Below are 27,757 nucleotides of genomic sequence, written 5' to 3'. Positions count from 1 at the left end.
TGGGTGAATCAACTTTTTTTGTTTTGTTATCCTGTCCCGTTGTCCAAGGGACAACAGTGGCATAGTTTGTTTGAAGAGACGTTGTATGCCGTTCTATTAACATGCTTAGTAGAGGGCCCATTATGGACATTGGCTATAACGACCACAAAAACGCAAGTTTAATACATTTAAGTACCATAAAATCAGTATTTCAATTAACTTTTGTCCCCTGGACAACTAATCGTAACCATGGCAACGAGTGACGCTAAAAAGTTGATTCTCCCATGTACAAATTAAAAGAATGAAAAAGAGATTAACCCCTTACCACATGTTATAAAGATATTTGTTGAAATTTGAACTTTAACAGTTGTCAATATAGTTGAATATCATATCCGCCATACATAGCTTCGTATGCGGTAAAGGGTTAATTTTAGACGATGGTATTAAAACCTTTGCATGGGGACGTTATAAAATACCTAAATGATTGGTAAATAAATAAATAATTAGTCATTCACTTTTAAACTTTTTTATTTTCGGAATGCATACAAATACAATTATTCTTAGTCCGCAAACACATATATTTTTTTTATGATTTTCGGGTTAATCACCTCCACGAACCACAACCCCGCGTCTTTCCAGATTAAAGTTTTCTGTTTAACAGGCACGGAGAGCAATGATCTAATGTTGTGTTTCCTTAGCACCTCCAGCAGTAGCCCCTCCGCATGGTATCCCGAGTGTAACTGGAGAACGGACCTCTCCTCCAAAATCTCTTTGATCAGCTTCTTCAGATCGCTCCGGGCTGCCTCCCACTTGTAGATGTCCACGTCAGGTGCTAGCGCCTCGATTGATGAGATGAAAGCAATATTTGTTTCGTCGCTATCTCCGCATTTATAATTATACCCCAACCCCTTGTTACTGAACCACAGCCTCACAACGAGCTCAATTACGTACTCCATTGTTATTTTCTGATTTTTAATAAATTTTAGAATGCGTATGCGCTAGTGGCAGGTTGCCGGTAATGTGGTCTCATTTATGATAACATTTCTCTGAACCATGGCATGAGCGGTGGGGGAAATGACCGAACGGGATAGTCTTATTTATCTTTCAGTAGGAGTAGCAGAGAAGGCGTTGCTATTGTTTGTTCTTGTCACAGTCCCCAGTCCAGATTTTTGACAAGTTTTGAGTCGTTACTCCTACATTTGCACTATAGATAGAATTTTATGATGAACTGCTATCGGGTCTTCAATATTTTATCTCCATTCTGGTCTGCCGATTTTAAAAGAAACATGAACACTTATTTATTTATGATTTTTTTAAATATTGTCTATAAAAACACTTTTTTCGTTACTCGATTGCTGTGAAGGGTTTTACATACACGAAATCTACACATTTGGGTTCGTCTGTCGTCTCTAAAAACTCGTCAGAGATTTTAATTTTAAACTAACTAGTTAACTAACACAAAAGTTATGTCCAGAAAACCAGTTTTTGGCCTAAAATTGTTCAACTTTGATGCCAAATATCTCAAAGACAATAAACTTGAAGTAAATATGGTAAGCTGGCTACTAGCTATGGTAAGGTAACTAAGGGGATTCAGATCGAAGGTCATTGGCACTAGGGAGCCCCTTAAAGTGAAACTTTTATTCCATCGCCTCAATTATGCATGTCGCATTACAGCCGGCCGATTTGAGTAAAATTCTACTTTATTTCTAGTACTTAGAGTTGATCGTTGTTTGTCATTATTCTTTATGTTAATCTAGAATATATTTGATTTTGACAGATAGAGTTTTACGGTTAATAAGATCTACCGTCCTTAATATTTTGTATGAAGTTACAAGCAAATATCAGTCTTCGTGAATTAAGTATTGTATTATTTCAAAGTGCTTAAGGTTTAATACGGTATGGTAATATGGTAAGCCGTATTTAAGGTTAATAAGGTCTACTGTCCTTAATATTTTGTATGAAATTACAAGCAAATATCAGGTCTCGTGAATTATTAATGAAGCTTATTTCAAAGCGTTTAAGGTTGAATATTTCCTCAAATTTTCCGTTAAATGCCTACAATCCTTAGAGCATTTAAACCGGAGTCGCCTTTAAGAGCTTACCCCTCTGTCGAAAACCTCGCCCAATGGTCATACTTATTGTATGGACTGGCGTTTATCTGACCAAAACCAACCGAAAATAAACATTCACCAGTACATACAATAGTACTTGCAAGCGTCCATAGGCTAGGGTGCTTACTTGAGCGGACTGTATGGTTGTTTGCCACCGACGTCTCAGTACATATAAAATGCAGGATCGAGAAATTGGGTGATGTTATATTTATTCAATTCCATGACTTGTAGAAATAGTTGTATAACACAAGTTCTTCTAGATTAGAATACGTTAGTAGTCCTCAAACACGCAAGCTGGGGCGAGGCAACGCGCATGTGACAACTTTGAAGTTGCAGGCGTCCAAAGGCTACACTGACTACACTTACAATCAGGCAGGTCGCGCCGTATGCAATTTCACAACATTTCGCATACTTTAATGATCAACAACGCGCATGATCCATAGGCTACAGTGATTGCTTAGCATCAGATGGGTCGTATTCTTGTTTGCCACCAACGTGGTATAAAAATGTTCACCAATACCAGTGATCGACAACGCGCATGTAACAACTTAGAAGTTGCAGGCATCCATAGGCTACGGTGACAGCTTATCATCAGGCGGGCAGTATTCGTGTTTGCCATCGACATGGTATAAAAAAAAGTTGCAGGCATCCATAGGCTACGTTGACAGCTTATCACCAGGCGGGCAGTATTCGTGTTTGCCACTGACGTGGTATAAAAAAAAAAGTTGCAGGCATCCATAGGCTACGGTGACAGTTTATCATCAGGCGGACAGTATTCGTGTTTGCCACCAACATGGTATAAAAAAAAAGTTGCAGGCATCCATAGGCTACGGTGACAGCTTATCACCAGGCGGGCAGTATTCGTGTTTGCCACTGACGTGGTATAAAAAAAAAGTTGCAGGCGTCCATATGCTACGATGACAGTTTATCATCAGGCGGACAGTATTCGTGTTTGCCACCGACGTGGTATAAATAAGTTCACCAGTACCAGGAATCGGAATTAGGTCAGCTAAAAAATACCTATTACATAATATAGAGATGTTACAACCTGGTAGAAAAATGTATTTTTTCTTGAATACCTGGGTATTCGATATTTATTTATTATTCACATACAGATATACTCGACTTTGCTAGTTAACGACATAATTAGGTTTAGAAACTCCCTTTTCTAAAAAGTGTGATGTAAATGTTACCAGATGTAACTAGAAATAGTTACAACTTTTAGATTAACATGAAACATCCCGTACTGTAAGTAAAAACATGTATGTTTAACATTACGACTAGTACCTGGATAAATATCGAATACCCAGGTATTCAAGAAAATATATATTTTTCTATCCGGTTGTAACCACTCTATATTATGTGCTCTTGCAAATATGCCCGTATGCATATTTTAAAACAAACTTATTGGGCAGTTGGAAAAGTACAAAGTCCATATATTTGTTGACCACAAGCTCCAAAACCAACCGCACCGGGGAGCGAGCCGAGGCCATCGATCTCGACCTTGACTCAAAAATGTACACGTGCTCTGTGGCGTCAGATACATACAAAGTAGCGTCAACTGGCGAGGATATATGCACAACTACCAAGGGACGCAGGGCCAGGGGCAGCGGCGGTGAGGAGGCGGGGGAGGGCGGGGAGGCGGCTGCGGCAGCGGCGGGGAAGGCGGGGGAGGGGGCGAGGCTCCTAGGCCATCGACCTCGACTCGGGAATGCGGCGGGCTGACGTGCATGTAACGACTTTGAAGTTGCAGGCATCCATAGGCTACGGTGACAGCTTACCATCAGGCGGGCAGTGTTTGCCACCGACGTGGTATAAAAAAAAAGTTGCAGGCGTCCATAGGCCACGGTGACAGCTTACCATCAGGCGGGCAGTGTTTGCCACCGACGTGGTATACAAAAAGAAAAATAAGCCGATATATATATGCATATTTTAAATCTAACTTATTCTCTCTCTTATCTCGATCGACCTCGACGCCCACGTAGGAATTTGCAGGTGGCCGTCGGCGCCATGTTGACGGCTGATGCAACACGTCGGGAGATAGGTAAATACCTTAAACATAGAAAGTAGCGCCAACTGGCGAGGATATATGCACAACTACCAAGGGGCGCAGGGCCAGGGGCAGCGGCGGGGAGGGGGCGGGGGAGGGCGGGGAGGCGGCGGGGAAGGGGGCTAGTGGCGCCATCTAACGGATCTTTGCCGAACTACCAAGTGGCGCAGGCCAGGGGCAGCGGCGGGGAGGGGGGGCGGGGGGGGGGGGGGGGGGGAGGGCGGGGAGGCGGCGGCGGGGAAGGTGGGGGAGGGGGGGGAGGGGGGGAGGTGGGGGAGGGGGGTGAGGGGAGGGGGGGTGAGGGGGGGAGGGGGGAGGAGGGGGGGGGAGGGGGGAGAGGGGGGTGGGGGGGGGTGAGGGGGGTGAGGGGGTTGGGGGGGAGGGGGGGGGGAGGGGAGGGGGTGGGGGTGAGGGGGGGTGAGGGGGGGAGGGGGAGGGGGGGAGAGGGGGAGGGGGTTGAGGGGGAGGGGGAGAGGGGGTAGGGGTGAGGGGGAGGGAGAGGGGGGAGGGGGGGGAGGGGAGGGGGGTGGGGGTGAGGGGGGTGAGGGGGGGGGAGGGGGAGATAAATACCTAAAGTGAGCTGGAATCGGCATATCCTCCCTACTTACGTAGCCTTAACGCCAATACATAAAGCGATGACGCACGGGAGGAGACGCGCGGGGAACGGGCCCCGGCAGGCGCAGCCGCCCTCCCCTCTCACCGCCGCGGCGCTGCCCGGCAGAGACCCTACGATCTTCGTCGCGCTCACGCGCATGTTTTGCTATCGATTGTTCGATATTTGTGATTTTTACGATGTAACCATTTTTAATACATATGGAGAAATCTAATGTTTTGGAGTGTCATTTCAACATCACCCAACCCAAGTATCAATATCTGATGGCAGAAAGAAGAACTCGGCAGCTTTCGGCGGAAACAACGAGTGCAGCTGAAAACCGAGTTTTAAAGAAAATTATCAAACAAAACCGCCGTGCTCGTGCGGGGGAACTTACCGTAAAATGGCGTGATATGATCCAGAAAGACGTTTCAGTGGATACCTGCAAAAGGGTTCTCAAAAGAATGGAATCTGGTTTTTACACGGCCAAGGAAAAACCTTTACTAACGGAGTTACAGAAAAAGAAGAGGCTGAAATTCGCTCGCGAGCACTCAAACCGGACTACTCAGCAATGGCGTCAAATAATATGGAGTGATGAATCAAAATTCGAAGTAACTGACGGCGACGAACGAAAAAAAATCGTTCGAAATAAAGACGAAGCATTCATCAAGGACTGCATTAAGAGAAAAGTGAAGTTTCCTGGGTCTGTGATGATATGGGGTTACATGTCGGCACAAGGGGTAGGCCGCCCGCATTTTGTAGAAGGGACTGTTAATGCAGTGAAATACCAGGACATTCTGAAAACCAATTTCATCTATTCCAAGCTTGAAATATGAAAATGTCTACACTTTTCAACAAGACGGGAGCATCTTGCCATACTGCGAAGACCACGAAGACTTGGCTCGAGTCTAAAGGAATCCCCACTATGGAGTGGCCGTCGAATAGTCCAGATTTGTCACCTATTGAAACATTGTGGTGGAAAATGAAAAAAAAAAATACGCAAGTTTCCATCGAGGTCAAAAAGTGATTTAAAGGAGAAAATCGTCGCTGTCTATAACCCCAGAAGAGTGCGAAGAGTTGGTAGCGACGATGCCATTGAGGATCAAAGCTATTCTTAAGAGTAGAAGGCGAGACAACTAAGTGGTAGGCGAACTATTTTGCGTACTCAAGATCGATAGCCGAACTATTATGCGTTGTAGTTGATAGAAGAATTGTATTTTTTTATTGCAATACATGAATATTTTTTTGTTTATTTATTAATTCAGTTTACAATTGCACCTTAACAGCTAAAGCCACAGCGGCACAAATTGGGAGACAGTAATTGAGTACAAAAGTATCTACATAATCACATTGTGGTGACCATAAACTCCACACTAATTACTGCTCCAGCGGGCCCGAAGTCAGGCGACGGCGGGAGCGGCCCGCAGCCTGGCGGTCCCTGGCTGTGACGTCACGCCCCCACCGCGGCGCGGCCGGCCGGAGCTCAGTGCATCGCCCGCGCTCGGACAGAGGCTCCCAGAGATTCGCACTAAACGCACGCCGCTTTTCTCCGCCTTATCGCTAGCCTCTGCTTACGCGCGCTACGCGATTATAATATTCTATTTAGCTTCTTTCTGTCGCCTAAACTCTTTCCGTACTTTGCACGCTTGTAATAATCTTTTAATTATTATAAATTTTATATGGATCTCCGAGTTTGATTTCTACGCCGCTGAATAGGGATCCATAACATTATATAATACTACTTACAGGCATCTCTCGCTCTATCACTCTCTTACACTCAGTCATCAGTCGTCCGATTGCACTCACAAACAAGTCACACTCCGGGTGTGCCTCAAGCACGGTTGTATTATATAGGAAATAAAGTTGATTAATTTTACAACACTTTTTTTTTAATTCTTGCTCCTATGCTACTAAAATTACTTACTAGATTTGACTTTGAAAAAAAGTTACTTTAAATTTTAAATAGTAACTGAACTCTTCTGCATTGGGGCTCATATTCGGTGATCGCTGAAGCTTGAGCTTTTATACTCTTGAAGTCAACATTTATGAAGCACACCCCATGAAGAACGTGTGCGGGTATCACCGCCACTCTTAGTCCAATGCATTATATTTTCAACAAATTTTGTTTTCTAATCAGGGTCACCAGGTACTCCAGATCTTCGATTATCCTAGTTTTTATAGTTTTCCCTTTATGTGGCCATTAAACCCTAACTCTGTACCAAATTTCAGCTCTCTGAGTGTATGGGAAGTACTAGTTCTATTTTGATGATCATGAGTGAGTGAGTGAGTGAGTGTCATAAATGCGAAACTTTGCTTTCGCTTAACTTCGGAACTAAATGACCTACAGACTTGAAATTTTGGATTTTAAGTATGAGATTATAGCTTACTGGATGACGAAAATTTCTGCGTTCTGGTCTTATCCAGAGGTTCTCAAATAGGGGCCTGAAAATGCGGCGAAATGGTTCCAGTAAAGGATGGTACGGCAGTGTTTGCTTCGCGCTCGACTTGGCGGGGGCACTGCCGTGCCCCCAGATAAATGTTGCTGCCTAAGTATGTTTTCTTCACGTCACTGTATGATGTCACTGTAAATGTTGTATTGACTTGTGAAAGAGCCCTTGTGAGGCCTACTTACAGAATAAGTTAATCAATTTTGAATTTCTTATACGGGACTCTTTAAACGCCTCAATACTTGCCTGGTAATGACTGAATATGGCCAGAATCTTGGCCCGTGGAGTCATCATGGTGTCCCAACAATATTTCTTGATCCATAACGTCACCTTGTCTTGAGCCGCGATTCGAGCTTCTGTGTTGAGGCGAATTATCAAACGCTCTTGTTCCGCCTGAGAAAGCCAGTTGAAGATAAAATTGAGAACCAAATGTGTCACGAAAACAGATACCTACTACATTATCGTTTGTTAGTCTTATACCTCGAAATCAAAAAATCCTTGTAATTTTTAACCTATTCGCGTTTCGCCGTGACAGCGTATTATTGGGTTTGGAGTGGAATTCTACCAGGATTGAATAGAGTAAAACATTATATTGTCGCAGACAGCAAAACGAAACGTGTATTCATTTGTTTGTAAACTGACAAAATAAAAAACCACAGACAAAACAAAATAGCTTCCAGCTAAGGAACATTGGGTTTAAAACCTGTTTGGTTTATATGTTCTAACACCTGCCCTTAAACCGAACAGTTTAAACCAAGATTATAAACACAATTAAAATGTTTGTCTTTGCCTAGAGGCTTTGTCAAAACATCCGCAGGCATTTGATCAGTAGACAAGTATTCTAAGTTAATAATTTTATCACTTACGACTTGCCGCACATAATGATGTCGAATGTCTATATGTTTACTTCTACTATGGTTAATTTGGCTGTCACAAATCTTCTGCGCCGACTGACTATCATTGTATAGAGTAATGGGTAAGTATTTACCTAAGCATTCATGTAAAAAGGTCCTTATGAATGCAGCTTCTTTCGCTCCTTCGCATAACCCCATGTACTCTGATTCGGTTGAAGATAAGGCAATGGTTCTTTGCTTACGACTCTCCCATGACACAGCCGAGTTGCTTATCTTGAACACATAACCTGTATATGAACGTCGGTCCAGCGGGTTAGACGCCCAATCTGCATCTACATACCCTGTAACAGATAACGTTGATTTCTCATATTGCAAGGAATAATCCATAGTTCCTTTTAAATATCGAAGAACACGCTTGGCCGCTTTCCAGTGCGTTTCAGAATAACAGTTGTTGAACTGGCTTAATAGGCTTGCTGCATGGGCAATATCTGGTCTTGTGCACACCGCTAAATACATAATGCATCCAATCAGGCTTCTGAACTTAGAGTCAGGATCAGTCTGGTCTCCCTTTTCAAATTTCAAGCCGGTCTCTAAAGGTGTGTTCACAGGCTTGCAGTCCGCCATATTAAATTGTTCTAACACTTTCTGTATGTAATTTTTCTGATCAAGAGTAATTTTATTTTTATCTTGAGTCAATCTCATGCCCAATACATGTGTAGCACGACCAAGATCCTTCGTTTCAAATATTCTCATTAGTTCTTCCTTCAGCTTTTTCTTCTCTGGTGTGTCTTTACTGAAAATCAGAATGTCATCAACATATAATGCTAATATAATAAGATTACCACTTTCATCCGATTTTATGTAAACACAGGGCTCGCTGAGTGATTTTCTGAACTTGAGGACCTTCAGGGCATTATCAATTTTGTCATACCAGGCCTTTGATGCCTGTTTCAGTCCATATACTGCTTTGTTCAGTTTAAATACATAGTTTTCTTTACCTTTGACTTTATACCCATCTGGCTGTTCCATATACACAGTCTCCTTTAAATCACCATTGAGGAAGGCTGTCTTCACATCCATGTGATCAACATTCATGTCTAAGTTGACTGCCAGGGCAAGTAAAATACGTATGGTTGAGTACCTTACCACAGGGGAGTAGGTCTCATTGTAGTCTACACCATATTCCTGGGTAAATCATGCCGCAGCTAGCTCGTATCCATGTGACGGTTGACTCGTCATGTCCAGTTCATAGACGCCGTTCACCTTCGTAGCACTGGCAATTACATCTTTGCCGCAATAAATATCGCATTTCTGCTTCTTAAAATGCACTTCGAGTCCTTTGTCTACCATCTTGCCAACGGAAATAAGATTTGTTGACAATCCCGGCACGTAAACAACATCGCTTATTTTCGTAGTTTCACTGTGTCCTTTTAACAACAATTCGACGGTTCCATGTCCCTCACTATGCAACTTTTCTTTATTCGCCACTGTTACTGAACGCGGAGTTTCCAAAACATAATTTTGCAATAACGTTTTATCGTTTGACATATGACAAGTTGAGCCGCTGTCAATGTAAAAGGAGTTTGACTTAACGTCAACTGCCAAAGCGGTTAGCAACGTTCCGTTCCACGCTTTTTCAGTCTTCTCACTGCGTTTCTCACTTTTATTGGCTTTGTTTGGACAGTTTTTCGCATAATGATTCGGTTTCTTACATATGAAGCACTTAACCTTCGATGGATGTTTGTTGACACTTTTTGAACTAGAACCCCGGTTTGTAAACATAGAACTTTCTTCGGTCTTATCGTCTCGTCGTAAATTTTCTTGTAGTAATTTACTTTTTACTGTTTCACTGCACAATTTAATGTTAGAATTTTCCAATGCCATAATAAGTGGATCATTTCATTTCATCATTCGACATTTTCGAATTAATTTTTGAACTTTTTGCCGAAAACTATTTACGTACTAATTATTCGCGTATCCTGGGCCCAAAACCTATTGGGTTTGGAGTGGAATTCTACCAGGATTGAATAGAGTAAAACATTATATTGTCGCAGACAGCAAAACGAAACGTGTATTCATTTGTTTGTAAACTGACAAAATAAAAAAACCACAGACAAAACAAAATAGCTTCCAGCTAAGGAACATTGGGTTTAAAACCTGTTTGGTTTATATGTTCTAACACGTATTTTGTTGTAGCGTGTAATATCGGTGGTATATTTTGTTACTCGCATATATTTTTAATAGATTTTTTACAACAGTAGCACATTTTGATGTAGCATGTATTATCAATAGCCTATTTAGTTAGCCGCAAATATTTTTAGTCGCATTTTACCTGCGTCGCATATTGTTGTAGTGTATTGTATTAATCGTAAAAAAAATGGCTATATCCCTGGAATATAATAAAAATACGGTCGCTTATTGACCTCATTGTTACAGCCATACATTAACCGGCTTTGAAGAATTTGTTGTCTAGGAAATCTACCTCTAATGCGAACACGATGATTTGGGAAAGAAGTTGACGAAATTTAAACAATTAGGTAATCAATTTATTAGTCATATCAGTGATATGCACAACGAGGTTACATTATCACACATAACTAGGAGATAAACTACAAGTGCAAAATGCATTTACAAAACAAAACTATAGAGGTATAGGGACTGTGCGCGTTGGAGGGTCTGCCATCTTGTGGCCTGAATCGGAACCATAAACATGTACATTTACACGTCACGTGTTTTCTTGTGCATAGTAGGTTCTGCCATCTTGTGGGCTACATCGGAACAATAAACATCACATTTTCGCCTCGCGCTAAAAATTTGACGGCTCCTGTGCTGCCCCCTACAGTTCATGCACGCTCCCTATAGTGCTTAAAGGAAATATCGCGATATGTGATAACGCATTTCAAGCAAATATCTATCGAGGTGAAAAACTACTACAGTGAAGAAAGGCAGGAAAGTAAAATATACTATGAGTTTTATACACCATTCTAATTGGCGACCAGAAATCATACTACAAGAAAAAAAATCTGTTTAGAAATTTAGAGATCGCGGCGAAATGCGAATAGGTGAAGAGCTACAAGGAATTTTTGATTTCGAGGTATATACGACTAACAAACGTACATTATATATGTACACACATACATTTCTCGGCGACTCACGCTTATTAAACATATTTGCTCCAACTGAGCAATAGCAGCGTTTACAATATGGACAGAGTTAACCTGATGATTAAGGTAAACGGTATATTGACATAGACATAGAGTACATAGACATATAAAAGTTTTATTTGACATCACAAATATCGCATTGAACATTCGAAAATCAAATGTTTAAACTACTAAATCAATATACACCGTGTTTTTTTTGGTTTCCGTTAATTTCAACGGTCCCCAAGCTTAAATTAAGTAACTTTCTCCAATACGGATTTAATTAATAAAGTATATACTCGGCTCGGCTATTATAGAGATAAGAATATACCAGCTCTACAGCCAAGAGGTAGTGCATTTTGAATCTGTAGAAGATGTCGCTTAAGCCGTGTTTTAAAACTATTGAGGGTGACATCACCTGTTTGAGCCTTTCCTTCTTGTGCTCTGCATGGAGATTAAACTCAGCCAACGAGAGCTGATGCAGCGGTATCTCGGCGATGTTCTCCTCCAGCAGCTCGACCAGCTGTGCGCGCTGCGCGTTGAACGCTGTCACCACCTCGTCGCGCTGCTTCTTATAGTCCATCGCCTCCTCGTGGACCTTCTTGTCCTCTTGCCGGTCTAGGTAGTTCTCTGAAATGTTTCATGTTGTAAGCACATCATCTCGTCACTAAGGCAGTGTCTTACGTGAGTGAATAACTCGCGAACGCGAAGCAGCGCGGCGCGGGTGAATTCAATCCTTTGATACCTATTGAAGTGTGCTACGTGGGCGATCTCCGAATGCCGTTGGGCCGGCGCGCCGCGCCGCACCGCGTTGCATTCGCGAGTCATCGCTCACGTAAGCCGCTGCGTAACTTTCAATCTATTCATAATAGGTACCTATTATCTTTATCTCACGCTATAATTAGTACAGAGTAAATCACCTTTGAAGGTCCCTTTTTCAGAATTTTGCTTCCTTTTGGGTTGCTAATTGACTACGAAACCCTAAAACTCTATGTGGATCCAATGAAAATGGAAAAGATTTGCTATGCCTTGCTTTTATTTTATAAAAAAAAAAAATAAGTTGGCCACGTCAAATTAAGCCGAATATGGGCAATCAGGGGAAATAATTCGTGTACTTTTTTAATAATTTGTGCATAAACGACACCACAGTTTGGCAAGTGCTGTTCATATCGATATTTTCATAAAAGTTTGAATTAAAGAATATCGCGAAAATATTCTTGTCCAATAAAATACCTTTTCTCTAAAAATGGACAGCAAAGTCAACTTTGACGGTAAAAAAATGTTGCGAAGTGCATAGTTTATGGTCAGGCAAGAATTAAAAATTTAAAACATGCAGTCTTAATTTCGCGAGCAATGTTGCATACAAACTCCATTATTTGTCGAGTTCAAAACTTAAAAAAAAAAAGAATACATAGTAGAAATAGTAGTCATATCAAAGGAAGGCATACGTCCATTAAACAGTCAAACAGATGATCAGTACTTATTATTATAATGTTGGTACCGCCAATATTTAGCTGTCTCACAGAGGCTGGCGTATTTTCGGCAGAAAAATACACTTGAATTGTTTATCAAAAAAAGGCGGCAAAAGAAATCTTTTCAACTGTCAATGGATCGACATGGGGTTTTTAGGGTTCCGTAGTCACCTAGGAATCTTTATACTTTAGCCATGTCCATCTGTCTGTCTGTCTGTCCATCTGGCTCTCTGTCTGTCTGTCTGTCTGTCCGTCTGTCCGTCCGCAACTTTGCTCCGTGATCGTTAGTGCTAGTAAGCTGAAATTTAGCATGAATATATAAAATCAATTACGCCATCAAACTAGTAAAATAAAAACTAGAAAATATTTTTTTTGGTTCAACGATATAGTGTGGGATGTCGTTATATCTCTGAAAGAAAAAATAATGTATTTCCCCCTCTATTACCTCTAACTCCTGAACTATGGGTCCAAAAAATATGAAAAAAATAGTGGAAGTAAAACTTAGTAAAGACTTTCAAGGAAAACTATAGCGAACCTGATAGGCCTAGCCGTTTTTGAGTTTTGGCAAAAAGTCTACTTTGACGAACGGGTACCTACGGAATGGAACCCTACATCGAGCATGGCCCGACATGCTCTTGGCCGATTTTTTTATATTTGATCAGCAGGTGACTGAGCTTACATATTCTATACAAAAAAAATTGAATTATGTTGAACAGTTACGAAAAAACGACGTTTTCTTAAATCGCCTATATTTGTAATGTTATTCGTAAAGATATTCGAGATATGAGCAATAATCTGAAAAAAGGTACCTTTGGGTTGTCCGGAACCCAGTTATTCTTGTTTAATGCCGCATAACTCTAAAACTATACAAGATATCAAATTAGTTTTTAGTTCATTATAATACCATATCAATAAAGAACCCTTTAAAATATTACTTGCTTACTAACTCTTTAATAAACCCCCTTATTATGCGTAAAGAAATTTGTCCGGCAAAATAATCCTTATTACCGCGGACAAATTTCATCGACGTTTATTGGCTAAGTTTGACTTCGTACGCCGCCCCTGTCATTTCGATGTTACGGGGACAAAAAAAATATCATTCCGGAGTTTGTTTCATATTTGTTATTTTTCAAATATTTACAGATCGTGTATTTTGTACTTGTGAGTTTAAATGTCACGATAGTTAAAGAATGTGGGATTTAGTTATTTTTTTATAATTTTATTTTACCTCGGTTTATCATCCCACTAATTTCATTCCGGTGATTTCGGTGTATTAAAATGGGTTTAATACCCACCAGAATGAAAATAACACCGGAATGATATCAAAAGTAGGTGGAGTCTTATATCATTCCTTTGCATACTTATCATTCACGTGCGAGTCATTTTTTTCATTCCGGTGGAAAAATGTCATTCAGATGGAGTGTTATATCATTCCTGTGTATACTTATCTTTCACGTGCGAGTCATTTTTTTTAATCTCCGATAACTCTCAAAAGGCTTAAGATATCAAGTGCTCTGTAAGAGGCTTATCAAAGAACAGTCTGAGGTGTCGATTGACAATAAAAGAAACATCGAAGAAACGTAAATAAAGAATTACACCGGAATGACACAAAAAACCAGTACTGTTAAAATTGACCCTGTTATAGCTCACTACAATACAGAGACTAATATTTTGTACTGGAAAACGTAAATTGCATTCCAAATTTCCTTACTCTCGCCCAAAGCAATGATCGTCAGACCATTCGATGTCTTGTCGAAAAGCTTCTGGTCCGGCGCCTCCAGCTTGGGCTCCTGCCTCGCCTCCGGACTTTTCCCCCTCAGGCAGTGCACCACCATGGTGTGGCTGGCTGCCAGGTGTACGATGTACTTGGTCTCCGAGTCGATGACCGCCTGCTGAATGCCGTTTTCGTACCGGTGGGTTACGGCTAGCTGTAAATCTGCAGGAAGTTTGAAAACGAAAATTTGCTTATACCCGTGAAATCTTAGATAAACTATACAATGAAGTAAGTATGGGTACTATTCAAAACTGTTTTCCTTACCGATTTCGGATCGTCCGTCGGGCTGTCGCAAGACGATCGTCCCATCGTAGCCGAAGGTGAGCAGTGCGTTCGGTGCGAAAAACCCGTTGAAATATTTCACCTCGTGCCCAGTGTCGACGATAGGACCCATCTTGACTGATATTGTTACACCTTTCTGTTGATGAAATAGAAGTAAAATAAAAATTACTGCAGTAAAACAAGGTCACTTCACAGAATACGTTTAATTTTAAACATTTATGCAAAAAATATAACACTTGTCAATTGACGAACTTTTTACCCTATATATTTTTGACAAATATTTTGACCGAAAAATTTATAGATAAAACACGGAACACAATTTAAACAGTATCCTAAACAATATTAAGACGATCCCTGTTCTCCGCATAAAGGCTATTGAAATATATAATGAAAAATCGGACAGACAGACGGACATGACGAATCTATAAGGGTTCCGTTTTTTGCCATTTGGCTACGGAACCCTAAAAAGGAGTCGGGTGAAAATTGGCTGAGGGAAAAAAATGTTTAATGGGGCGAATGAAATGGAGTGATGATTGAGAAAAGTGTATGAAGGAAACTAAGCTTTCACGCCGAAAATGTAATGGCTCGACTATTGGAGCAGTTTTGGAATTTAGAAAGGAAAATGCGGGTTGCAGATATCTACAGGAATTTAAAAAAAGTAAAAAAAGAGCGTAAGAACACAATAAATGGTTAACAATTTGGAAAAGGCAAATCAAAATTAAAAAAAGGGTTAGGTTAGGTAGAGGTTACTTTAAAAAATTTAGAATGTATATCGATGAAAACTTGAATCCGTCTCGAATGGGTTAAATCCAGGTGGGCGCTTAACGGTAGTGAACCCCGATGTCGCCTGGCGAGCCTCGTGATAAACGGGCCCGGGTCCTCAGCTGGTGGTCTCGTTGAAGCCCTCCCGGAATTTGAAAATCGACAGGAGGGTCAAAAAATACGTGCCGCTGAGCCTTGGCGGTAAATACGCCATACGCTATTGCACAAGTTGTTGCTGGTGAATTCACGGGGCCAGATCTGAGTGAAACGCTAGCCCCTGGGTTTCAAAGGGGAACACCGGCGTTCACGATGTAAACTAAAACGAACGCAGGATAGCACTGTCACGCCACACCTACCCTTTCGGTGGAACTTTAAGCAGATATGATCCAATACTTTACAATCAACACAAAAATGGCAAACAATCAACAAACTTGACTTCGCTCTTATCCCCAAAATCCTTGTCTGACTTTTTTCCAAAACAAAAACCTTAATTTCATCTTTCGAAAACCTTCCAATTTTTTTATTCCAAATCAGCCCCCTCAAAAAACCACAAAAAATAAAATAAAAACACCATACCCAATATACCCATACCTGCCATAAATCACATTCAAAATAGGCCAAAAGGTAAAACAAACTCATCAACGACCAATGTAATACAGCGCCATCTAATTATCAACGCCTGAATTATGAAACCGCATAGAGAGACAACAAAAAGAGAACTGAGCAAGCAAGCTGCTAGCCACTGGAGAAGTTAGAAAATAAACCGACAGATGTCGATACAATAAAGATCGATGTGTTTTGTACAATAAAGAGTTTACACATACATACATATGTAGCAATTTTGCTACATTACCTATTAAAATCTAGAATTCGTAGTCGCATTCGACAATTTTGCGTACTAAACATATGCGACTCCTGGGAGAGGTGTGGCGTGGTCACTTTCAGCATGTAGCTTGAAGCCGAGAAGCAGTAGCAGATAAGGGCATCAGATATATGCACCTATACAGTGTAGCATAGTTACTTATTTCCTGTTCTGTGAACTTCAGCATGTGGAAACTGCCGGAAGAAAAATGTCTTGGCTCGCTCGAGAGTCTAGGCCGACGGGTACCTTGCGAGTTAAGTGCTTACGTCTGCTGCGAGTTTTAGCACGTGGTACTGCCGGGAAAGGTGCGGGATACCCAGCATAGTGTCCTTGGTGCCGAGTGGCAGCAGCCGCGCGTACGGGCCCTGCATCTTGCCCGCAAACTTGTTGTCTTTCCCAGTCTCCGTGTTCACCACCACTATGCGCTCCCCTAGACAAAGCGTTGAGTACCATTTATATACGGCCAATAGCGGACGAAGATAAAAATGTAGTCATTTATAAACCTTATGAACAGTGGTCACCTCATCACTATAAGTATGTATAATATTTACCAATCAAGAATTTATCTGAGAAGAGGACCAAGATGAAGCAGCGAATCACGTTGTTGACCGGCATCAGGAAACAATCGGCTATTCCTCGGCCGACCTCCATGTATCTTATAAGGGTCAGCTTGTAGTCTTCCGAGAGCTAGAAATTTGAATTGCAAACAGCGGCAAAGCTAGTATATAGTACCTATAGTTTCAGGGATATCATAAAGCGTGTGATACTATTAGGGTTCCGTACCCAAAGGGTAAAACGGGACTCTATTACTAAGACTCCTCTGTCCGTCCGTCCGTCCGTCTGTCACCAGGCTGCATCTCATGAACCGTGATAGCTAGACAGTTGAAATTTTCACAGATGATGTATTTCTGTTGCCGCTATAACAACAAATACTAAAAAGTACGGAACCCTCGGTGGGCGAGTCCGACTCGCACTTGTCCGGTTTTTTTTCATTACTAATCTAACAGGAATTGTAACTTTTTCTCCGCCAGGTCAATGAAGTAATAAACTGTCATCAACGCTAAGCCTCAAATTGCACGTAAACAACCCGTATTACACATAAAGTCGTGCTGGCGTGTTGGGCACGAAATGCTTTATATCAAGTCAATGGCGGCGAAAAGGTTAATGATCTCATCTTATACCTACATATAACGTTAATATGAATCGGTGGACAAATTGGAACCAGGTAAGGTGTTCCTGCAGCTTAAAAAAATACCAACCGCCAACATGAATACGTGCCCTGCGGACATAGCCACGGCCACCACCTCCCTCCCGGTCGGCGAGAACTGGACCTGCGATACGATCTGGTGCGTGAGGCACATGCCGCCCACTTTGGTGAACCCATTGTCGGGATCATACGTCATCAGGACCATGCCGTAGTTGGGGCCCACTTCGCCGAATATTATAATGAGAGGCTCCACCGGGCTCGCTTGGAAAGAGATATCGTTGCCTTCGACGTATTTCATTACCATCTGTTAAATACAACCATTTCTTTAGGTTTCGGAATTTTATGTGATCAAGGACATCATAGAAGTTCGTCTAAAACTCTTACACAGATCATTTAATGTATCAGTTTACAAGTCATTTATATACATACCAGTTTAGTCGAATAGACATCATAGATACAAAGAACTCCAACATGGTTCATTGTAGCTAAATACTTAAAATCGGGGGCTATCAGTTGAATTTTTTGGATACCCCTGAAACAATAATAAGTTTTTCGATCACTGTAACAATTATTTTCAACCTGACATTGCTATTAGGCGTGGTATCATCCTTTATCGTTACTTCACCTCTGCTTAAAAGTGACCAGTTCCACGTCAATCTTCTCCTCTGACTCGCCGGTCATCTTGTAGACCATGCCGGTTTTTGTCCACAAGCTGGCGGCAGTGCCCACGGCGTTGGACACCAGGCGCAGCACCGTGTCCGCTGGCTCGTACGTCCACACCACTTTCCATTGCGACTCGCACTTCTTTAGAGACTAAGAGACAAACGAAGACTTTGAATTAAATCCTGAATTAAAAATATATAACAAAGATCAGGAATTATTTACATTACTCACCCTAACCAAGTTATCAGGACCATAGATTAGAAGTCCGTTTCCAAAAGAACAAATGTACGGTTTGTGAATTACTTCAATGTCATCTTCCGACCATTCAAGATTAGTGACCATATTTATACCATCAGATAGAACCTAAGATTTGTAAAAATAAAATTAATTTTCGTCGAATTTCACTGCTTTTTGACACAGGTTACAAAATCGTTAACATTATCGCTTACACTATACAGTCGCGCATTTTCATCTATAGCATACAGCTGGCCGTCGTTGGACCAGCATATGCCAACGAGCGGCGGCTCCGAGACCTCCCAGCCGGAGACCTCCTCCTTGGGCCGCTTCATCATCAGGTTAAGTTTGTAGCACTGGGCGACCTCCCAAACGATAAGGCCGGCGCCCCAACACTCGCATACCATCAGGCCCATACGGCTTGCTCTGGAAGTAAGACCATACATCAATTTCATATACCTTGTCTGCCGCTAACGGAACTGCTGACGAGGTTAGGAAACCCTAGCGATCATGAGGTCATACATCAAGCATCTTACACGTATAGCTGGCTGCGCCTGGTAACCCCAGTCTCAAGACACAGCAGCCGCTGCGCCGTGCGCCAGCTCCACACCGTCACCACGTAGTTGGGGAACCCGCTAAACCCGCACACTAGGTCACCTTCCATCATGCATAGACCTTTGTAGCGGTTCACATCCAGATCTGGAACATATAAAAGAGTCAGGGCTCTATTTAGCTATATCTAGATAAATATCGTTCTTAATGGGAACACAAACTTTCTTCAATCTTACCTCTCAATTCTGTCATGATCAGCATGCTCGGAAAAGTCAATATAAAGATTCTTGGATTTCGAACCTTCTCAGCAAACGCAAACATTGTAGATCTGTGCCCTGCAAGAGTAACAGAATAAAACAGAAAAATATCTGCTGGTATCTGGGGGCACGGTATTGCCGCCGTCAAGACGAGCCAAGCGAAGGGCAATAGGGCACTATCTACCTTTTTCTCGAAGCGCTTTGTCGTTTTATTGAACCCTCATAATTTGGGTTTCGTTCGATTATACCAGATGAACAAAATTCTCGGGATATGATATCGACAGTGGACTTATTAAACGTATAAAAGTTCCAATTGCGCATCTCTTATAGTTTAGATTTTATTGATATAAAAAAAACCCTATTTCGTCACTAACTCACTGATGATAATCAAAATTCTTAGTAGTATGGTCTAGTTATGGAAGTAAGTCGTGTAATCGTGGTTCTTTTTGGATTCGTTAGAGGGCGCAACTAGATTGTTTCCCCCGAGTTGCACCGTTTCTATTATGTCGGGAAACGCCGACTTTGCCCGGGAAAATCTTGGTGATTCGCCCTAAGCTCCATTTGAGGGGCGGAGCATGTTCCTCCTTGATCAAGACCAGGGTGTCCACCTTTATGTCATTCATATTTCTCGTTCACTTTGTCCTGATCTACACCGGAAAGCTAGTGGTAAATATCAAATGATATTTATTACATATGGCGTCATGAACTAGGGGGGGGGGGGGGGGGGCAAGTTGATATCCGGAGGTCTAGGGAGGACGCTGTAGAGGGGCATACATTGTATGTAAAAGCGTATTATGATTGTCTTAATTTTTGGATATTTTTCAATTAAATTAATTGTATCTTATCTTAGTTACCTGCTATGACATCCACCCCATCGCCGACCGTCTTGTTGTTTGCGACGTACACCATTTCCGTGTTATGCTTGAAGTCCAGAAACAGGATATAGACGTCGTGGGCCACGGCCAGCACATCCGGCCCGATGAACGCCATTGCGTCCAGGCGCTGGGGGATCGCCCATCTTTAGGAATTTAACAAAATAAAATAAACCAATGCGACAGGTTAAAACGATAGGTTTACATCGGAAATGTTGAATAAAAAGAACATAGCGTAGACTATTGGATCTTCCGTTACTCTTATAGATAAGCGAAGAAAGGAAATCGACTATAAATTGCAAAGTCGTGGTAGTTGAACGCCTTTAGGTAGGTACCTACTAAAGCATAGTTCATATAGAATTGGCACATAATTAGCAATGTTTAAAAAATAATAATTCCATGGCGGGAAAAAAATTGTCAATTACAGTTCAATCACCAACCTTCAAAGTATTAATGGTGAAAATATTATTTTTCTAGCTTTATGCATTTTAAAGTTTTCGACCATGAAAGTTGAGAACAGGAGATTGATCGTGCACAAATACTTCGAAAATTCTTATCGATCCCGGAGAAAAACAGCTAAGTCGCTTTTTGTAGGGTCATAAAACGTTACAAGGAGACTCTATCAGCCGACAGGAAAACAAACTAATCGGAGGTATGGGACAAATAACAAGATTTTGGGAAAAAAGTCGCAAGGTCACTCAAACAAAATTCAGGACGGTCTAATTACGATTTATCCCAAAAATTCAAAGAAACTTCTAGAGAGATAAAGATGATTCACCTCAGAGGTGGCTGTAAGAGCTATCGAGCAATAAAACAGCCAAATCGGACTGTTAATCAGATCCGACAAGCTAAAACACTAGCTCGACTATTGTACGACCCAGTATTGACAAAATTCGAACGTTGCTTGTTGTTGGACGACAAGACGTATGTTAAACTCGATTTTAATCAACCACTCGGTTCGAAGTTTTATATGGCCAATAATAGAGGTAATTTACCCGAAAAATATAAGTTCGCGAAACTTGACAAGTTCGCAAAAAAACATATGATATGGCAAGGAATTTATAATTGCGGCTGTAAGACGAAAAGTTTTATAACATAGTCAACAATGAAGTCGGACCTTTATATTAAAGAGTGCTTAGAGAAATGAGTATTGGCATTTATTAGAACACATTTTAACGGTCCTGTGAAATGTTGGCCAGATTTAGCCAGCTTTTTTTTATATACTACGTCGGTGGCAAACAAGCATACGGCCCGCCTGATGGTAAGCAGTCTCCGTAGCCTATGAACGCCTGCAACTCCAGAGGAGTAACATGCGCGTTGGCGACCCTAAGCTGCCACTACTAAAAAAGCGGCCAAGTGCGAGTCGGACTCGCGCATGAAGGGTTCCGTACCATTTATGACGTATTAAAAAAAATCTACTTACTAGATCTCGTTCAACATTTTACCACTTTGGACACACATTTTACCACTTTGGATGTGTCTCTCGCGCAAACTATTCAGTTTAGAAAAAAATGTTATTAGGAACCTCAATATCATTTTTAAAGACCTATCCATAGATACCCCACACGTATGGGTTTGATGAAAAAAAAAATATCTTTTTATTTTATGACTTATTAAAAAAACTACTTACTAGATCTCGTTCAAACCAATTTTCGGTGGAAGTTTGCATGGTAATGTATATCATATATTTTTTTTTAGATTTTTCATTCTGTTATTTTAGAAGTTACAGGGGGGGGGGGCACTCATTTTTTTCACTTTGGAAGTGTCTCTCGCGCAAACTATTCAGTTTAGAAAAAATGATATTAGGAACCTAAATATCATTTTTGAAGACCTATCCATAGATACCCCACACGTATGGGTTTGATGAAAAAAAAAAAAAAAATTTTTATGACGTTTAAAAAAAAAACTATTCACTAGATCTTGTTCAAACCAATTTTCGGTGGAAGTTTGCATGGTAATGTATATCATATATTTTTTTTAGATTTTTCATTCTGTTATTTTAGAAGTTACAGGGGGGGGGGGGACACATTTTTTCACTTTGGAAGTGTCTCTCGCGCAAACTATTCAGTTTAGAAAAAAATGTTATTAGGAACCTAAATATCATTTTTGAACACCTATCCATAGATACCCCACACGTATGGGTTTGATGAAATTTTTTTTTTTTTTAATTTTATGACGTATTAAAAAAAACTATTCACTAGATCTCGTTCAAACCAATTTTTCGGTGGAAGTTTGCATGACAATGTATATCATATATTTTTTTTAGTTTTTTCATTCTGTTATTTTGGAAGTTACGGGGGGGGGGGGGGGGGGGCACACATTTTACCACTTTGGAAGTGTCTCTCCCGCAAACTATTCATTTTAGAAAAAAATGATATTAGAAACCTCAAAGACCTATCCATAGATACCCCCCACGTATGGGTTATATCAAAAAAGATTTTTTGAGTTTCAGTTCTAAGTATGGACAACCCCCAAAATGTATTGTTTTTTTTCTACTATTGTGTAAACATCTTAATGCGGTTCATATAATACATCCACTTACTAAGTTTGAACAGTATAGCTCTTATAGTTTCGGAAAAAGTGGCTGTGACATAATCGGACAGACAGACGGACATGACGAATCTATAAGGGTTCCGTTTTTTGCCATTTGGCTACGGAACCCTAAAAAAGTACACACACATTACCTCGCGAGATGAATCCTTCGAATTGTCCCCAATTTCAATCTATCAAAAACTACAGGGCAATCATGAAAAAAAAAAATTAAATAAGGCTGGTCAAATTGTCAAGGGTATCAATTCATTGCGATCTACAAGAAATCAACACGCCAAAAATGTCGGCAAAAGTATTGTGCAGAAAATGACGGGGGTCCATTATGAAAACAGTTCGTAATTATTTACATAACAGAGATTTTTTTTGATTTATACATATTTGAAAGCTAAACACATTACTAATAAAATTCACCATTCATAACTTTCTTATTTTATTGACTTAAAAAAATAACAATCTTCTAGTGCGTACCAATTCTATATGAACTATGCTTTACCTTCCGTTCGGGAAAGAACTACCTTAAACGTACGACGTACCTATAGGTATATGATTTAATACCTGTAGACGCTAGAGCCGATGAAAATATTTGTCAAAAACATTCAAATTGGGTTCTTATATAGTAATTACTGTAATTGGATTAAAACCAATACGGTAAATTGTTGTGTAGGTACGTGATAATTGGAAATGTATTACTTTGTTTACCTAGCCTTGGTATGGAACTCAATATTTTCATCCAATGCTTCTGCAGACATATTTCCACTCTTTGGTTATGCTTAAAAATTAAAGGAATAAAAATTATTGCAGAATATTAATACTATTTTTCTAACTAACGTTAGTAACAAAACATGAATAAGATGAATCAGTCATTACCATTAGGTTCCTAGGCAACGGAAATTGATCTAAATTTAAGTATTTTATATAGGGTTCGTCATTTCGACAAGTCTTCATTGGCATTGTAGCATTTCGGTACGGTGTCGTACCGAAAGGTGGTGAAGTTGGCACAATAAATTACCTCACTACGCTACGGTTTACGCAGTATGTGTTGAAATAAAATTGAAATCCGTTACTTGATCATAACATAAATTTAACTCGGGCATTTTGGTTTGTCCGGATGTTCTCTCCAAAGACATAATACATAGAAACCGATAGTCGCCATGCGGCTAATCAGCCAAAAGTAAAGCCGAAACACGACCGGTGTGTGAGTGCAACGTCGTGTCTTACGCTCAGGAACGCACACAAGTATACAAAAACGTGCTGCCTACGGAAGGTGGATAAAGGAAATAAATCTCCATGTACCAAAAAGTGTCATCAAAAAACCTTAAATAGGTGGCGCTACAATACCTAGAGTACTTGAACAAAAAAATCAAATCATAGACAGCGCACTTAATTCCGTCGATAGCGCCTAGGTTCTTAAGCTACTCTAGCGCTACTCTGGAGAAATTTGGAACTATTATTTATAGCTAACAGCTGGACACTTTTGCAACAGTTCTACCATAAGAGATGTCACTCCTCTTAATTCCACGCTCTTGACTTGAGTGATCTGTCGATACCCCCCGTCAGGGGGGTATGAGGGGCCGCTACCGCTCAATGGCTGCGGCGGCTGTCGCGGGTCGCTTCCCCACCGACTGGTGGGGTGGTCTGATGGCCGTCATTTTGGGGACGGTGTGGGTAGCTGGTGTAGGATTCCACGCTCCATTGCTCCATACGTGCTGCCAGTATTTATTTATTCCCGTCAGAGTAGGGGTAGGGGTATTTTAACAATATTCTTATACTTGGTTTTCAATAATTTGGAAGTGTGTAGATTTTTAATTTTGTAACAATTTTTTTTAAATAAATACATTTATAAATACAGCTCACAATTTCGTTATCTGAATCTGTATCACTCTTGCATATACCAGCAATAGAGAGGTAACTACCTAATTTTCAATTTTGCGGTGGCCCTTATATTATTAAATTACACATCCCTGTCATCCCTTCTGTTCATGACTTTTTAGGGTTCCGTAGTTAGCTACGAACCCTTATAGTTACATCAATTACATCATCTCTGTCTGTCTCTCCGTTCGCGCCTTTGCTGCGTGATCGTTATAGTTTGTGTTAGAAGCTGAAATTCTAGCATGAATATATAAATTAATCACGCCGAGAAAGTGGTAAAATAAAATAGCTACATTTTTTTTGTACCTCACTACAGAAAAAGTGGGGATCATTTTTTTTTCCCTTTAATCCCATGGTGTGGGGCGGCGCTGGATAGGTATTTTAATAGTCTCCCTCTTCTAATAGGCCCCGTTTAAGGCAGCCTATTGTGACAAACGGGCAAATATGGGATCCTACACTGTGCGTGGCCCGATACGGGCTTGGCCGGTTTTATTTTTGTTTTTAACCTGGTAACTTCCAGAATCCTAACTAATTTTTAGGGTTCCGTAGCCAAATGGCAAAAAACGGAACCCTTATAGATTCGTCATGTCCGTCTGTCTGTCCGATTCTGTCACAGCCACTTTTTTCCGAAACTATAAAAGCTATACTGTTCAAACTTGGTAAGTAGATGTATTCTATGAACCGCATTATGATGTTCACACAAAAATAGAAAAAAAACAATAAATTTTGGGGGTTCCCCATACTTAGAACTGAAACTCAAAAAATCTTTTTTCATCAAACTCATACGTGTGGGGTATCTATGGATAGGTCTTTAAAAATGATATTGAGGTTTCTAATATCATTTTTAGGGTTCCGTAGCCAAATGGCAAAAAACGGAACCCTTATAGATTCGTCATGTCCGTCTGTCTGTCCGATTCTGTCACAGCCACTTTTTTCCGAAACTATAAAAGCTATACTGTTCAAACTTGGTAAGTAGATGTATTCTATGAACCGCATTATGATGTTCACACAAAAATAGAAAAAAAACAATAAATTTTGGGGGTTCCCCATACTTAGAACTGAAACTCAAAAAATCTTTTTTCATCAAACTCATACGTGTGGGGTATCTATGGATAGGTCTTTAAAAATGATATTGAGGTTTCTAATATCATTTTTTTCTAAACTGAAAAGTTTGCGCGAGAGACACTTCCAAAGTGGTAAAAAGTGTGTCCCCCCCCCGTAACTTCTAAAATAACAGAATGAAAAATCTAAAAAAAATATATGATATACATTGCCATGCAAACTTCCACCGAAAATTGGTTCGAACGAGATCTAGTAAGTAGTTTTTTTTTAATACGTCATAAAAATTTAAAAAAAAAATTTTTTCATCAAACCCATACGTGTGGGGTATCTATGGATAGGTCTTCAAAAATGATATTTAGGTTTTTAATATCATTTTTGTCTAAACTGAATAGTTTGCGCGAGAGACACTTCCAAAGTGAAAAAATGTGTGTCCCCCCCCCTGTAACTTCTAAATAACAGAATGAAAAATCTAAAAAAAATATATAATATACATTGCCATGCAAACTTCCACCGAAAATTGGTTCGAACGAGATCTAGTAAGTAGTTTTTTTTTTAATACGTCATAAAAATTAAAAAAAAAAAAATTTTTCATCAAACCCATACGTGTGGGGTATCTATGGATAGGTCTTCAAAAATGATATTTAGGTTTCTAATATCATTTTTTTCTAAACTGAATAGTTTGCGCGAGAGACACTTCCAAAGTGAAAAAATGTGTGTCCCCCCCCCCCTGTAACTTCTAAAATAACAGAATGAAAAATCTAAAAAAAATATATGATATACATTACCATGCAAACTTCCACCGAAAATTGGTTTGAACGAGATCTAGTGAATAGTTTTTTTTAATACGTCAATAAATTAAAAAAAAATTTTTTTCATCAAACCCATACGTGTGGGGTATCTATGGATAGGTCTTCAAAAATGATATTTAGGTTCCTAACATCATTTTTTTCTAAACTGAATAGTTTGCGCGAGAGACAGTTCCAAAGTGGTAAAATGTGTGTCCAAAGTGGTAAAATGTTGAACAAGATCTAGCAAGTAGATTTTTTTTTAATACGTCTTAAATGGTACGGAACCCTTCATGCGCGAGTCCGACTCGCACTTGGCCGCTTTTTTTATAATAAGTACATCATAATCGCAAGTATCGCAATAATGCAATTTTTGTTACGTGTTAACGGATTAACGATTAACTTGCATTAATTCTTCCGGAATGTAACGTTTTAACGTTTAATGAAGTTAATTTTTTTATTAATCGATTAGCGATTAACGGTGCGAAGCTATGCGCGAAAGGTAAGTAGGTATCAGAAATGATGGTGGAGGGATGTAAGAAGAAAGGAAAACCAAGGATGTGGATGGAATCTGTGAGAGATGATATGAAAAGAAAGCAGGTGAATGATGAGATGACGAACGACACAGATATATTATATTATATTACTTTTTGGCTGTTTGGTATAGAGGTAAAAAACATTCTACGCCCACCTCAAAAGATGGGAAAAGGACAAGCGAATGATAATATTGATAATGTGTTGATAACTTGGAACGGAACGTTACGTCAGTCAGCTGTCAAAAAGCTGGAGTATAGGAGGATGGGCAGAATGATTAATTAATAAGAATTAAAAGGAATTATATCAAAATAAAACCAAAAAAAGAAATGTATAGTGTTTTGAAAATACTCGCAAAACACTTTTGTATAAAATGTAAATGAAATCTGTAGTGTAGTTATAAAAATGTAAGTATTACGATTTGCGTATCCTACTATTGTGTTTATGTTCACGGTAGCTGACACAGAGGGTGAAACCTTTGTTGTGAAGTGATTGAGCGGTGTTCCGTGTGTGGTGCGCAGGCTGAACGTGACGGAGGGCCCGGTGGCGGAGCGCTGGAACTCCACGCTGCTGGAGGACGTGAAGATCGACAGCGACTTCGCGCTGCTGGTGGTGTCGCTCATGTCGGCGGTGCTGTGGATCGTGTACATCACCTACTACAACAGCCGCGTGCTCGGCTACATCCTCACCCGCCTCATCAACAGATTCTATTTCCAAGATGAAAACTTCAAAATTGGTAAGCAATATTTTGTTGACAGATTAAAGTTTAGTTGGAAAAACATTCTTGGCATACTTTCCGAAGGCCATAACAAAAGATATTGTGAGAGTAGTTGAAATAAGCGAA

The 27,757-nt window shown here is 40.3% G+C and overlaps 2 protein-coding genes across 2 annotated transcripts in view; one reads left to right on the top strand and one right to left on the bottom strand.

Annotated features, from left to right (window-relative positions):
* LOC133518164 (cilia- and flagella-associated protein 43) overlaps nucleotides 1–23,524 on the bottom strand; it is a 56,534-nt gene extending 33,010 nt beyond the window's left edge. Inside the window, 15 exon segments of the mRNA XM_061851762.1 lie at nucleotides 7,426–7,572; nucleotides 11,595–11,806; nucleotides 14,360–14,584; nucleotides 14,687–14,840; nucleotides 16,595–16,758; nucleotides 16,880–17,015; nucleotides 17,588–17,839; nucleotides 17,965–18,067; nucleotides 18,161–18,348; nucleotides 18,430–18,561; nucleotides 18,648–18,858; nucleotides 18,969–19,131; nucleotides 19,221–19,319; nucleotides 20,096–20,259; nucleotides 23,363–23,524. Of these exon segments, the coding sequence (XP_061707746.1) occupies nucleotides 7,426–7,572; nucleotides 11,595–11,806; nucleotides 14,360–14,584; nucleotides 14,687–14,840; nucleotides 16,595–16,758; nucleotides 16,880–17,015; nucleotides 17,588–17,839; nucleotides 17,965–18,067; nucleotides 18,161–18,348; nucleotides 18,430–18,561; nucleotides 18,648–18,858; nucleotides 18,969–19,131; nucleotides 19,221–19,319; nucleotides 20,096–20,259; nucleotides 23,363–23,412 (2,400 nt within the window). The 5' untranslated portion in view covers nucleotides 23,413–23,524.
* Nucleotides 23,525–26,066: 2,542 nt separating this feature from the next.
* Nucleotides 26,067–27,757, top strand: part of LOC133518252 (bridge-like lipid transfer protein family member 1) — a 101,927-nt gene continuing 100,236 nt past the window's right edge. The window contains 2 exon segments of the mRNA XM_061851884.1: nucleotides 26,067–27,320; nucleotides 27,435–27,649. Coding sequence (XP_061707868.1) covers nucleotides 27,319–27,320; nucleotides 27,435–27,649 — 217 coding nt within the window. The 5' untranslated portion in view covers nucleotides 26,067–27,318.

This window comes from Cydia pomonella, chromosome 5 (genome assembly GCF_033807575.1).
Source record: "Cydia pomonella isolate Wapato2018A chromosome 5, ilCydPomo1, whole genome shotgun sequence".
Classification (NCBI taxonomy): Eukaryota; Metazoa; Arthropoda; class Insecta; order Lepidoptera; family Tortricidae; genus Cydia; species Cydia pomonella.
The sequence above is the reverse complement of the archived record's forward strand: the minus strand, read 5'-3'. Positions and strand labels throughout refer to the sequence as shown.